We start from the raw sequence: 15,070 nt of genomic DNA, 5'->3' as shown, positions 1-15,070 counted from the left end.
CATCTGTTATACCTGATGTATCAGTACACTGCTGTATATACTATATATATGTACACACTGCATCTGTTATACCTTGTACCTCACATATCATGGTAATAGTTTATAAGGCTGAAAAAAGACATTTGTCCATCCAGTTTCGCCTGTTATCCTGCAAGTTGATCCAGAGGAAGGCAAAATAAAAACCTGTGATGTAGAAGCCAATTTTCCCCACTTTAGGAGAAAAAATTTCTTCTCGACTCCAATCAGACATCAGAATAACTCCCTGGATCAACGACCCCTCTCTAGTAGCTATAGCCTGTAATATTATTACACTCCAGAAATACATCCAGGCCCCTCTTGAATTCCTTTATTGTACTCACCATCACCACCTCCTCAGGCAGAGAGCTCCATAGTCTCACTGCTCTTACCGTAAAGAATCCTCTTCTATGTTTGTGTACAAACCTTCTTTCCTCCAGACGCAGAGGATGTCCCCTCGTCACAGTCCTGGGGATAAATAGATGATGGGATAGATCTCTGTACTGACCCCTGATATATTTATACATAGTAATTAGATCTCCCCTCAGTCGTCTTTTTTTCTAAAGTGAATAACCCTAATTTTGATAATCTTTCAGGGTACTGTAGTTGCCCCATTCCAGTTATTACTTTAGTTGCCCTCCTCTGGACCCTCTCCAGCTCTGCTATGTCTGCCTTGTTCACAGGAGCCTAGAACTGTACACAGTACTCCATGTGTGGTCTGACTAGCGATTTGTAAAGTGGTAGGACTATGTTCTCATCACGGGCATCTGTGCCCCTTTTGATGCAACCCATTATCTTATTGGCCTTGGCAGCAGCTGCCTGACACTGGTTTCTACAGCGTAGTTTGCGGATATCACTACACTGCTGGGTATACTACATACCTGTGTCCACTGCATCTATTATAATGTATAATGCAGTGTGTGTATGTGTGTGCATATATATATATATATTGTAGGAAGGCGCAAGGGGCCGTCATTGATGGAAGGTATGTGTCACCGAGATTCCTGGCCTCGGTGAGGTAAGAGCCGGTAGTTTTAAGTGTCAGCGGCAGCTAATGCTGACTGATACTGTTTGTTGTTAGTATGGCTGTAAAGCCGATCCGGGACGGCTCTTACTGGGAGTAGCCAAAGTGCTAGGTGGGTGGCTACTCCCCACGCTCCAGGTCGGGTCTTTTTTGGCCTATTTAAAACCCAGCCAGCAGTCTCAGCTGGGTGTGGTTTATCCTACATCTGACAGAGAAGCTGAGGAATCTGTGTTTTGGGACCTGTGAATTTTTGCTGTGCTAAATGGCTTAGAGCCGCATGCCGGGAAACAGGCCCCTAAAGCCTGCTGTGGACTGCGGGTGGAAAACTGCTAACCAGGTGAAGATTTTGTTCTATGGACATTGCATGGTGTGAACAAACACCAAGACTGTGAACGGTCATTTTGTTTTTTCCTTATGTGTGAATAAACACCGAAAGTTAAAGACTTTGTGATTGCCTCTATACAGCGTCCGCTAGCCTGTCTACCAGAGCAAAACCCCGCAATATATACAGTACAGACCAAAAGTTTGGACACACCTTCTCATTCAAAGAGTTTTCTTTATTTTCATGACTATGAAGGCATCAAAACTATGAATTAACACATGTGGAATTATATACATAACAAACAAGTGTGAAACAACTGAAAATATGTCATATTCTAGGTTCTTCAAAGTAGCCACCTTTTGCTTTGATTACTGCTTTGCACACTCTTGGCATTCTCTTGATGAGATTCAAGAGGTAGTCCCCTGAAATGGTCTTCCAACAGTCTTGAAGGAGTTCCCAGATATGCTTAGCACTTGTTGGCCCTTTTGCCTTCACTCTGCGGTCCAGCTCACCCCAAACCATCTCGATTGGGTTCAGGTCCGGTGACTGTGGAGGCCAGGTCATCTGGCGCAGCACCCCATCACTCTCCTTCATGGTCAAATAGCCCTTACTTTCAAAGTTTTCCCAATTTTTCGGCTGACTGACTGACCTTAATTTCTTAAAGTAATGATGGCCACTCGTTTTTCTTTACTTAGCTGCTTTTTTTCTTGCCATAATACAAATTCTAACAGTCTATTCAGTAGGACTATCAGCTGTGTATCCACCTGACTTCTTAACGCAACTGATGGTCCCAACCCCATTTATAAGGCAAGAAATCCCACTTATTAAACCTGACAGGGCACACCTGTGAAGTGAAAACCATTTCAGGGGACTACCTCTTGAAGCTCATCAAGAGAATGCCAAGAGTGTGCAAAGCAGTAATCAAAGCAAAAGGTGGCTACTTTGAAGAACCTAGAATATGACATATTTTCAGTTGTTTCACACTTGTTTGTTATGTATATAATTCCACATGTGTTAATTCATAGTTTTGATGCCTTCAGTGTGAATCTACAATTTTCATAGTCCTGAAAATAAAGAAAACTCTTTGAATGAGAAGGTGTGTCCAAACTTTTGGTCTGTACTGTATATATATATATAGAGAGAGAGAGAGAGAGAGAGAGAGCAGTGTACTGATGTGAGAAGTACAAGGTATAATAGATGCAGTGTGTACATATATAAGTGGTCAGTTATATATTATGGTTATTGTGTGAGGTACATGACGTAATAGTGGTTGTAACTGTCGGCAGTATTATTATATATGAGTGAGATATGAGTAAAAATAGGGAATGGGGAGCAAATGAAGAGAAAGGAGGATGACCTCCTCTTACCACTCCATTCTAGTCTCAGTGGAGAGCTGATCCTGCTGTTCTTCTCCATGCCATTGGTGGCTGAAGGACCTCTGATGATGCTCTGTGTAGTTCCTTTACTAGATGTACAGGACCTGTGATGACATCCACACAGGTCCTTAAGCTCTCTCCACTGATCATGCGGATACTATACTGGAGCTGGACAGTAATGAGTGTAATTAGGGGACAGGGCCTTTGGTTCACTGTGGGCCCCTTAGCGACTGCGTGGTCTGCCTCTATTGGAGGTATGCCACTGGCCTAGTGGTCCCTGGCCGATGATCACACACAAGGTGGTGCACCCTTTATTTTGGGTTCTGCAGCAGGGTATATATTGAAGTAGGGTCACGTGAATAATCTGTGGCATCTCCCCCTGCTGTGATACAGAAATAGGCTTTTTATCTTAACTCCTTCAAGATTTTTTTTTTTTTCATTTTCCACTGGTATATATTGCACCAGTGCTATAGTTGCCTTTACTAGAAGCCTTGTGTACTTAGACTGTATAAATATCACTGAGTAAATAAAACTGAACCTGCCAAGGACTTCAGATATACATAAAACTAAACAAGGGCTTCAACATCTTCTACATTCTCCCAGAAATGTAATCCATTATGGTTAGTTAATATCAAAAGAATAAATAACATCTACAAGTAATTAAGTCCTAAGGATTGGAGACCAGAGGTAATGTATTTCTTACAAATATTATTATAATCACTGATATTGTTATTTAAAGAGGTCTTACCCTGTAAGATATTTATGGAAATGCTTGGGTCTGATAGGTGTGGTCCAGGAAGTTTGCTCATGTTTTTGCAACTACTATAGAATTGCATAGAAGAAGCTATACGCATCTCCATTCAGTCTCTGCCGAGGTCTTGCAGTCACTGACTGCATTTCACAGCGATGCAAGGGTCAGGGAACCATCACGCTCCCAAAAAATTAGGGTCCAGAGCTGGTACCTTCTGTTACAGCAGTGGGTGTGGAACCACTATACAGATTTGGTTTGGGGCTAATCCTAAGAGTGTTATCCTGGCAGTCCCCTGGTGTTCACCCTTTAACCCTTATACAGGGATCTGGACTTCACTGCAGGGAAACCACCAGCCTGCTACCTCCTGGAGTGGTCTCCATGTGCTTAAGAGCTGACCCACAGGTGTCAGAGATACCAGTATGGAGCACTGAGGGATTACGCAGAATAAGTAGCTAGGGAAAGGCCAAGGTTAGGGCTGGCGGAGTGCGTGCAATACGGTTAATAGTCCAAGGTCAGGGCAGACAGTGAATGGTCAATACGGTAACAGTCACAGGTCAGGCAGGGGAGAGGCAATACGGGTAAACAGGCAGAGGTCGGTACACAAGCAGACAACAAAACAGCACACCTCGAAGAGAACTTAGCAAGCTAAAGAATTCTATTGCTCAGGCACACTTCCACAGGGGAATATATCCAGTGTAGCCAGGACATGGCTGGAGAAAATGCAGGTGCATGCATGCTGGCTCTTTAAGAGCCCAAGGGACCCAGAGAGCGAGAGGTCTAGCCAGCAACCAGGCTGCAGCCTGCATAGAGGGACAGAGTGGACCCAGTGGCCGGACCCACTGGAAGGAAAACTGCGGGAAGTGCGTCCAGGACACCGGGCAGGGTATGAGGAGCAGCAGCAGCTCACAACAGCTGCTGCTGTTACACCTTCACCTATTAGAAACTTATGGTAAATTCTAACCCTACATTTTCAGGATCTTGAAAAGGTTGTTAGATAGATCCTTGTCATATACGTTGGTATTTAATGTGGAGATACCATATCATAGTTCTCTGTTGTAGTGACCCAAAGGATAGACCATCAATATCAAAATCCCAGAGAACCCCTTTAAAAGAGGTCAACATTTAGCATCTTGTAGAACTGTGGCATAATTCAGGCCGACTTCATAGTGAATTCCTAATCCATCACATATTAAATATATCTGTGTCATGTAAATGTTTTTATCTTTTTGCAAAACCAGAAAGTCTTCATGCATTGTTTACCAGTCACTTGTTTCATTTTATTTGCTTAACGAGTCATGTTTTAATGACATCCATTCCCACTTTGTTATTTTCAGATGCTACACTCAAGCGGATGAATCGACAAATTCAATGAAGCTCATGTAGGGAGTTTCTCTGGGATTGTCTTAAAGCATGATGTAGACCATATGACTATTTTTACCAGAATCAGTCTTGAGGTGTCACAACATCATGTCATTACCAAAGATACAAATTGAGGAACCAGAAGATGAAGCTGAAGGTAACGCAGTCCCACCAACAGATGATCATCTACGAAACTTGAAAGCCCTGACTGAGAAATTAAGGTTAGAGACTAGGAGACCATCCTATCTAGAATGGAGGGCAAAACTGGAGGATCAGCCTTGGAAAAGTCCAAATCCTCCTGTGGAGCAAGAGGTGGAGGAACAAAAAGAGACTGGAGAGGGAATATGTTCAGCTTTAGAGATAAAAACGGTCCAGAAGACCACATCTGTCCCAAAGGAGAACAACATACTCACGTCAGGGAAGATCCATGGCTTTGATAGCATCGACGAGGCTCTAATTTGGCTCAGAAAGGAGCTGGTAAGTTGCCGTCTGTTCTCAGGTTACTGATGACTGCTGTAGAAATTCTGCTGTGTGCATAACATTTGATTCAGTCTCTGAAGTAAAAAGCAGATGCATTAACTATAAGAGGATTTTTGTGTTGAGGGTGGTATAACATGCTTAGATGCTGGTAACTAATCCATAAGATTGATCTTACTTTGAAAGTTTCGATGCACCAGAAGCGGGTATTCTACTGACCTTCCTCCAGTATCTCTTGGCTCCTAATTCGGGCTGCTGGTTTTCAGCATCTTGATGGGGCCACGCACTTAATTTAGCATTTTTGGATAACTGGTGCTAACTACTTCCTCCTTAGTGACTCTTCCAAAGTAAACTCACTCCTGGGTGTCCTAAAGCTGGCCATATTGAAACACAACAAGCTTGATACTTCTTTCTCCAGACATATACTACCATGGAGAGTCAGGAGATCCACATATACATTCAATCACCAAAATCGATGAGTTTGAAAATGTTTTATCTATTTGTATGACCAGTGTCAAGGAGGTTGAGTAGAAGTAGTTTCTTGCTATCAGCGCTCAGTCTATCCCTCTTATCAACCCAAAGGGTTCGGTGTCCTGTTCATGATTAATCCATCTGATCACTACCTTTACTGACCTTTAAAAACAAGATTAAAGGGTTTTTGACATCACAGACAATGGGGGCATATCGCTAGGATATGCCCCCATTGTCTGATAGGTGCGGGTCCTACCTCTGGGACCCGAACCTACACAGAGAACGGAGCGGGGAAAGTAGTGGAGGGTGCACTATGCATGCGCAGCCACCCTCCATTCATTTCTAGGGGCTACCGAAAATAGCCGAAAATCGGCTATTTCCGTCGGCCCCATAGAAATGAATGGGAGCAGCGGGGAGCAGCGGGGAGCAGCGGGGAGCAGCGCTTGGTGGGGACCGGAGGAAAACCCGGGGTCCTGCAGCCACAACTCTCCCCGCTCCGCTCTCGTTGTAGGTGCCCACACCTATCAGACAATGGGGGCATATCCTACCGATATGCCCCCATTGTGTGTGATGGGAATACCCCTTTAAGGGTCCACAAATCTAAAGTTGCCCACACACAATCGATTCCAAACACTTCAATTTTGTCAAGACCAGACAACTATTTCATGTATATGTCAGGGTAATAAAAGATCTGACATATTCGAATATCGTGCCCATAGCCATAAACAAAGAAGTTTATGTTCCCTATCAGTGTGTCTTTGGAATGTGGGAGGAAACCCATGCAGATGATGTCTTTGGTCGGATTCCAACCTAGGACCCAATGCTTAAAACACCATTGTTAACCACTGAACCACCATGCTGCCGCATTCTTTGGCCAATAGCTACCCAGGATGGACGAGCACCCTAAAAAGGGGTTGATAAGAACCTAAACATTAATGACCTGTCCTCAGAACAGCTCATCACTACCTGGACTGTGGGGGTCTGACTTCCGACACCCCTTCCGGTTAACTGTTCTTTCTTGACCTTGACCCATTGGTCAAATGGCCTTTCTGCAGCTCATTCCCATCCGAGTAACCAGGACTGAGCTGCAATACCAAGCACAGCCACTATACAATAAATGGCACTGTGCTTGTTATAAGAGGAAGGGGTAGCAGCTCTTCTTGGAGCGCTGCAGCCCTTTGAGCTGATCGGCGGGGGTGCCTGGATTCATCCCGCCCCCCCACCAATCTGAAATTAAAAAGGTATTCAATGAAATAAAAAAATGCATGGCTGATTTCTACCAGGAACCGCACCACACTTCTCCATGGGATGTGTCTGGTACCCCAGCTTGGTTCCATTGAACTAAATAATTGGTAATACCACATTCAACCTGCTGACAGGAGTGGCACTGTTTCTCGGGAAAAAAAGCAACCATGTTACTGTAATCCTAGACAACCCCTAAAACAGAATTGACTGGGTATATCCGCAACCCTTGCACCCCCCTGTGGGTCCACTTTGGGGTAAGAGACAGATTTCATGAACATAGAGTGGAAATGAGACCTTCATTTTCCAACATTTTCATTCCTTGATGAATTATGTATTGCTGTGCATCTATGATCTCCGGTTCCTGCTGGTAAATGCTCTAAATGTTCTAAGGTGTTATTAATAATGTAAACGAAGGAGAAGTAACCTCAGCGACCAATTAACATAATTAACGACCTTCATATTGGTGGGGTCACAAGAGGTCAAAGGGTATAGAGCTAAACGTGAACCTCCCTGCGGTTATCAAGTTGTAGACCTTATCTAGAAATGAGATGACTTCTTAAGGTGGCCAAAGTCTTAAAGGGGTCCACTCCTCAGGATCTGGTCTCATCGAACACCCTGCCAATCAGGTGTTCAGGCATAACTACCACACCACAAGTAAGCACTGGAATCGATTTGTCTCATTAGCGGGACTTCTTTACCCGTGAGGGGCTGGTAGTGGCGCCTCCAAGGCTGAACCTCTGCCCTTGCTCTTCTAATCGGAGTGGCGGTGCAGCAGGAAATTGTCAGGGCCAGGCTAAATGTCCGGCCCTGTCAATTTAGTTATAGGTGGGCAAGTCTTCATCTGCGGGGGCAGCCTCTCAAAAGGTGAAGAGGTCCTGCTGATGAGACAAATCGATTTGTTAAAATCGATTCGCTCATCTCTACCGTTAATGAAATACATAATTTAAAGAGGTTGTCCACTCTTCACAATTTCTCCTTGTTAGAAGGGTCCCCTCAAAACAAACTGATAGCAGGGGACTATACTGCTGAAATGAAAGCAATCAACTACAGTCTGTTGAGAAACCTGGCAGGAAATGTTGAACTTTTCTATAGCACCTCCACAGGGGAAACTAAGAATTACATGGTGTCCATTACAATCAATGGGCTGGTCATGTAATGCTTGGTCCTCCAGAGACATAGACGCTTTTTTCTGATGATCCTGAATGAGGCACTCCTCTCTGTTCACTCAGATTAAACCTATTTCCATTCTGTAACGGGGTCCTCCAATTACCAATGTGGTATTTATAGGAATGGCGTCCTATGCGAGCCCCTGGAAATGTAATAAAAATCTCTATAAAACTAGTGAAAAACATCAGGCTGCTGATTTCTAGAGTCATTTTGTATTCCTTATGGCTAGGATAATCCTGACAATGCCAGCCGCTCCTAAACTACGTCCTGTCCAGACCTCAGACTGCTCAGAGAGGAGCCTGACATGAACTTGTCTCCGCTCATAAAAGACGCTGCTTGATTCCCGTATGCTGCCAAGTGCTGTAAGAAGCTAAACAAAGCTACAGTCTCAGCCTAGGTCAGCGGGTGATAACTGCCCCCCAGACCAGCTTTACTGCACAGTGGGAGTCAATTACAGGCATCATATACTGACGCCAAATGTGGTATCACATGACTGCATAATACACTGTATAAACTAATACACACTATTACTTATGTAGTTGGCATGTAATAGACCAATATACCCATAATTACATAGATGTCTTATTTTTGTATTAATTTTAAATTTCGAAGTAATATTTTAGTAGTTATATTCTTGTACATAGGAGGCAGTATTATAGTAGTTATATTCTTGTACATAGGAGCAGTATTATAGTAGTTATATTCTTGTACATAGGAGCAGTATTATGGTAGTAATAATCTTGTACATAGGAGCAGTATTATAGTAGTTATATTCCTGTACATAGGAGGCAATATTATAGTAGTTATAGTCTTGTACATAGGAGGCAGTATTATAGTAGTTATATTCTTGTACATAGGAGGCAGTATTATAGTAGTTATATTCTTGTACATTGGAGGCAGTTTTATAGTAGTTATATTCTTGTACATAGGAGCAGTATTATAGTAGTTATATTCTTGTACATAGGAGCAGTATTATAGTAGTTATATTCTTGTACATAGGAGGCAGTTTTATAGTAGTTATATTCTTGTACATAGGAGCAGTATTATAGTAGTTATATTCTTGTACATAGGAGCAGTATTATAGTAGTTATATTCTTGTACATAGGAGCAGTATTATAGTAGTTATATTCTTGTACATAGGAGCAGTATTATAGTAGTTATATTCTTGTACATAGGAGGTAGTATTATAGTAGTTATATTCTTGTACATAGGAGGCAGTTTTATAGTAGTTATATTCTTGTATATAGGAGCAGTATTATAGTAATTATATACTCCTACATAGGAGGCAGTATTATAGTACTTATATTCTTGTACATAGGAGCAGTATTACAGTACTTATACTGTATTATTGTACATAGGAGCAGTATTATAGTAGTTATATTCTTGTACATAGGAGCAGTATTATAGTAGTTATATACTTGTACATAGACGCAGTATTATAGTAGTTATATCCTTGTACATAGGAGCAGTATTATAGTAGTTATATTCTTGTACATAGGAGGCAGTATTATAGTAGTTATATTCTTGTACATAGGAGGCAGTATTATAGTAGTTATATTCTTGTACTTAGGAGCAGTATTATAGTAGTTATATTCTTGTACATAGGAGGCAGTATTATAGTAGTTATATTCTTGTACATAGGAGCAGTATTATAGTAGTTATATTCTTGTACATAGGAGGCAGTATTATAGTAGTTATATTCTTGTACATAGGAGCAGTATTATAGTAGTTATATTCTTGTACATAGGAGGCAGTATTATAGTAGTTATATTCTTGTACATAGGAGCAGTATTATAGTAGTTATATTCTTGTACATAGGAGGCAGTATTATAGTAGTTATATTCTTGTACATAGGAGCAGTATTATAGTAGTTATATTCTTGTACATAGGAGCAGTATTATAGTAGTTATATTCTTGTACATAGGAGCAGTATTATAGTAGTTATATACTTGTACATAGACGCAGTATTATAGTAGTTATATTCTAGTACATATGAGCAGTATGATGACAGTAATATAGTAGCTATATTGCATAGTAACATAATTTGTCATGCTAAAAACTTACCTTAATCTTTCCCTTTCAGCCTATAATTAAGGTAAAAGTAATTCCTTCTCAACTCAAAATCAGAATAACTCCCAGGACTAGTGACCCTTCTCCAGTAATCTAACTATTAATTATAATATTATTACACTCCAGACATCCAGCTTCTCCACAACTCTTTTAGTGAGTTCACCATCACAATCTCCTCTGGGAGAGAGCTCCATAGTCTGACTACTCTTTCAGTAGAGATGGGATGTTAATCCAGGAATTTATTCTGATTGCCCGATTTTTGGTCAGGAAGGGAGTTTTTTCTCCCATAATATGGGGCAATTGGCATTGGCCTCACAGTTTTTTTTTGCTTTTCTCTGGATCTTCACTGTAACATTTTAGGTTGGAATTGATGGACCTGTATCTTTTTCCATCCTTACCAACTATGTAACTCCCTTTTATGTTGGGGTAGAAACCTTCTTTCCTGTATATATAAAGGATGTCCCCTCATATATACCATCAAAGGTATAAATAGATGATGATAGATCTCTATATTATCCTGAGATGTACGTCACCATGAGATTCTTCACTCAATGGAGCCCCACAATGCAGTCTTTAAGACTATTGAAAACTGTCCTGTTTGAGGAATGTTCTCATGCTACGCTGCACGTTATTTTTGTATTTACAGTCTCTGGAAAAAAAAAGTTGTAAACCACTAGATTTAACAGGCAAATCTCCTGTCAGTGTTCTTTATTTCAGAAGAAGCCAATAAATCCTTCACATTGGCCAGGAACCAAAGGCATTTTCCACCAGTACAGAAACTGTGACGTTCACATTGTTTCCTGAGGGTTGAGATGTGCAGGGCCCCTGGTGATCTTCCTTGGCATCTACTGGCATCTACTTTACACTTCTTTTCTATTGAGATCTGTTGGATCTGTTTCCTGTGCCGAATGCCAGTTGCTACAACAAACGTTGTCTGGTGTTCAATGCCAAAACATGTGACCAAGAGATGCAGCTGCATAATTTTTTCTGATAGAAGGAACAGATAAACTTCCTAGACATCGATCCACCGATAGGTTGATAACCCTTGGACACAGTATCTTCTTTCATCATGAGATGATTATATTCTAGAGGGTTCTTGAGTAGAAGTCCTATTACATTCATCCAGAGTCTTTGATTATGAGTGTTTTGGCAAAGGAGAAATAGGCTAGGGAAATAGGCACATAGGTTGTCACTGCTGATTGCCCAACCTTGATTTATTCCATCTGTAATTATATATCTTTTTCTTTTTAACAGACAGAGATGCGCCTTCAGGACCAGCAGTTGGCACGACAGCTCATGAGGCTTCGCAGTGACATCAACAAGCTGAAGATTGAGCAGACTTGTCACCTCCACCGACGAATGCTGAATGATGCCACCTATGAACTGGAGGAAAGGGATGAGCTCTCGGACCTTCTATGTGACTTCCCCATGATGTCGTCATTTGGCGTTTCTACGCCCCTTAAACTTATTGGGGTTACCAAAATGAACATCAACTCTAGGAGGTTTTCCCTCTGCTAAAACCATGAGGTTTCCACACAAGATCCTCACAATAGTCATCATAGTGTCTTGCTGCCTTATACTAGTACCAGCTTATCACGCCACCCAACACTGTGACCAATGCATTGGGCAAATCCCTACAAGAACATACAACCCAATGTTCATCCCTACATGAGAGCCTTTCATGATGTGCATTACTACTGCTAGATATAACCAATGTTCTGTAATATACATATGAGTGGTGTTCTGAGGAGACAAGGACATGAGTTGCAGTATATGGTGTATAAGGAAACTGTCAGCATTGAAGGACAGGATATGGTCCATGGCTATTAGCAGGTCAAGAAGATGTTACTGTTGTATTCAACAGCAAAAAACTGTAGGGTTACTCAAGTAGTGGCTTATGATGAGTTAAAACATAACGTAAGGGGGCCAATAATGATGACTTCGGCTGAACTGGCCAACCATCTAATATATATGGGGGTGTCCCAATTCTACTCCACCATCAGATGTTGGAGGAAAGAAGGGTCATCTTCTAGCTTTCACAATGTTCCACTGAAAATTTTGGTTATATTCTCAGAATCTAGTGATTTTTGGTATCTGTGCTGGGGTGTACGTGGAGGAGAGGTCCAACTCTTGGTCACATTACCCATCTGTTATAGTTCATTATGAAAAATTGGTGGGTAAAATGCATAAGAACATAGTATATTATTCAGGGCACGGACAAGGGCAGTCAGGGCAGTGCCTAAGGGACCATTAAAATGAGGTATAACCAATTCTAAGGGTACAATGGAATAGCAAAATCAATTTCAAGACATTTACAGTAGAGTTGGTTTGTGTGAAGCATCAGACAAAAAGCCTAATTATCAGCTCTGGCATGGCCACTGCCGCCCACACCACACCTAGAAATGATTCATATAAGGCTGGAAAGTAAGGGAAAGCACAGATGAGGATTGTCATTATTTGCCTCTGGAAGAACAAGTAGTATGGTTCCATGACTAATATTAAAGGGGTTTTCTAAGATTTTTTTTTACTGATGATCTATCCTCTGGATAGGTCATCAGTATCTGATCGGTGGGGGTCCGACACCCAGGACCCCCACCGATCAGCTGTTTGAGAAGGCAGTGGATGGGGCTGAGCGCGATACCAAGCACAGTCGTTATACAATATACGGCACTATGCTAGGTGAACTGCGAGAAGGACATGGCGCTAACAGGAGCCCTGCTGTCTTCTCAAAACAGCTGATCAGCGGGGACCCCAGGTGTCGGACCCCCACTGATCAGATACTGATGATCTATGCAGAGGATTGGTCATCAGTAAAAAAAATCTCGGAAAACCCTTTTAACGTAATACATTTGCATCATGAGACTCTTGTCCTAACACTGGGCCCATGTATAGTGAAGTTCTTTGACCAGCAAGCAGTTTTAGAAAAAAAAAAAAATCTCTCATCTTAAATGTCTCTGCTTTATTTGTCTTTTGGAATACATTATGTCCTATACTCCAGTCACACCCAAAACTGCATTATTTTTGGTTTCTGGCTTCCTGTTAGGCTGGGACATGTCACGTCTTCTCTTCCCTTTCTTGAATCAGCATTTGTAAAGCGCCTACGTTGTTATGTCTTTTTACGTCGGCGGCCCGCGTCTGCCACTGCTCCACTACTCTCTGTACCATTCACACTGTGTCTGTCGCAGGTACAGCGCTCCAGTATCAAGCCCTGTGTGTCTATGGGGCATATTTATTTAACCATGTCTCATTCTGCAGTATTGCAAGGGTTATACCCTCAATTGGTTCTGTGTTCAGCAGCCAGGCTGTTTCTAATGTGTTAATCGGCTTCTGTTATATATACTGTGCTATTTGTCTCATTCTCTGCCTGAACAATAGATTCCCTAGTCTGCAGGCTCCTTCCAAGGTGTGCCGTATCTGATTTTCTGCCCATGTGCTGGTTTCTGCCTGATTCCTGGATTCTGACCCTCTGCTGCCTAATTACATATTAACCCTTTGCTGCATGTCCTGATCTTGGACCTGTTTCTTGGATTTGCACATACTCGGCTGCTCTGACCTCGGCCTGTTACTGACTGCGAGTTTGCCTGTCCCTTTAGTGCTACCCACTGGTGTCTCTTGACTCCATGGGTGAGCAGCCAACCAAATGGAGACATCTCCATGAGGTAGCAGCCTGGTAAGTTTCTTGCAGCAAAGTCCAGATCCCTGTATAGGGGTTAAAGGGTGGGCCACCAGGATAACACCCGTAGGTTTAGCCCAAAGCCAAATCCGTTGGCCTAGTAGCTTCACAACCACTACCAGTAACAATGGATTCTTGAGAGGCATCCGAAACGGCACAGCCATGTGATGGTGATAAAATACATCTCTCAAGATACAATGCATTAGAGTGCAGTAGTCAGCTGTGACTGGAGTATGAGATATGAGTGTAAATACTTCAAATAAACTGGACACCCGACCCTGAATATTACAATGATGTATTGATGATGATTATTAGATGTACAAGGTAGTACATACTAGAGAAGGATAGTAAAGGGTTAAGTATATGAAGAAACATTGTATCCACAAGAACTTGTGGCAGCAATAACACTGTCATATGAAACAATGTATCCTTTAGAATCAGTACATCATCTATGTAGCGCATCCCCAATATTACAGCGCCCCACCATTCAACCGCCATCTATCAAAATGCCAACTGAGGCCTTTTCCGTTCCAATGTATCATCCACTCGCAGAACTGTATCATTATGATTGTATTTGCCCAATATCCAGACCTTTTCTTCTCTATGTGGCCTTTTTCTTTTGCTAATTTCTATGTAATAGTTCCTTCCAAAAGTGCGTTTTTTTAAGATTGATGCAAAAAGTGAACAATTTCCTTTGGATGTGGAGAACTGAATTCATTTTTAATAAGGTTTTATGAATGTGTATGGAAATGTTGTCCTCCTTTTAAAGAAAACAACAGAATAAAGGGAAAGTGATAAACGAGTATCTGGTTGTTACAATTGAAAATTATATATTTTTTTTAAAAGATTTTTGCTATTTTCACACATTATGACTCATACCCCATAAAAAAGTTGCAAAAATCAATCTGTCATGGAGAAGTGTTCCATGCTTAGGATCCTCTTCTAGTATGCAGCTCTCCCTCTGGTGGACTCCGTGTAATACTACTTTTTTCCTGTAGTGGCCGCTGCAGGGGAAATGTATAGACGGCTGAGGTTTTTTAAGCCAGATCCACGGTGATCAACTGATCATCAAGCTAGCATCCAGACAGAAAGGAGCTGAGGCAACTCCTGTGGAGGTTTA

The 15,070-nt window shown here is 41.8% G+C and overlaps 1 protein-coding gene across 4 annotated transcripts in view; it reads left to right on the top strand.

Annotated features, from left to right (window-relative positions):
• Positions 1 to 14,753, top strand: part of FAM167A (family with sequence similarity 167 member A) — a 39,026-nt gene extending 24,273 nt beyond the window's left edge. For all 4 annotated transcript variants that reach the window (XM_040427181.1, XM_040427182.1, XM_040427180.1 and 1 more), the window contains exons 2-3: positions 4,823 to 5,324; positions 11,532 to 14,753. In XM_040427181.1, coding sequence (XP_040283115.1) covers positions 4,956 to 5,324; positions 11,532 to 11,795 — 633 coding nt within the window. In that variant the 5' untranslated portion in view covers positions 4,823 to 4,955 and the 3' untranslated portion in view covers positions 11,796 to 14,753. The remainder of the gene's footprint in view (positions 1 to 4,822; positions 5,325 to 11,531) is intronic.
• Positions 14,754 to 15,070: the final 317 nt, after the last annotated feature.

This window comes from Bufo bufo, chromosome 4 (assembly GCF_905171765.1).
Source record: "Bufo bufo chromosome 4, aBufBuf1.1, whole genome shotgun sequence".
NCBI classification, from domain to species: Eukaryota; Metazoa; Chordata; class Amphibia; order Anura; family Bufonidae; genus Bufo; species Bufo bufo.
Note: the sequence above shows the minus strand (reverse complement) of the source record. Positions and strands in the feature narration are given on the sequence as shown.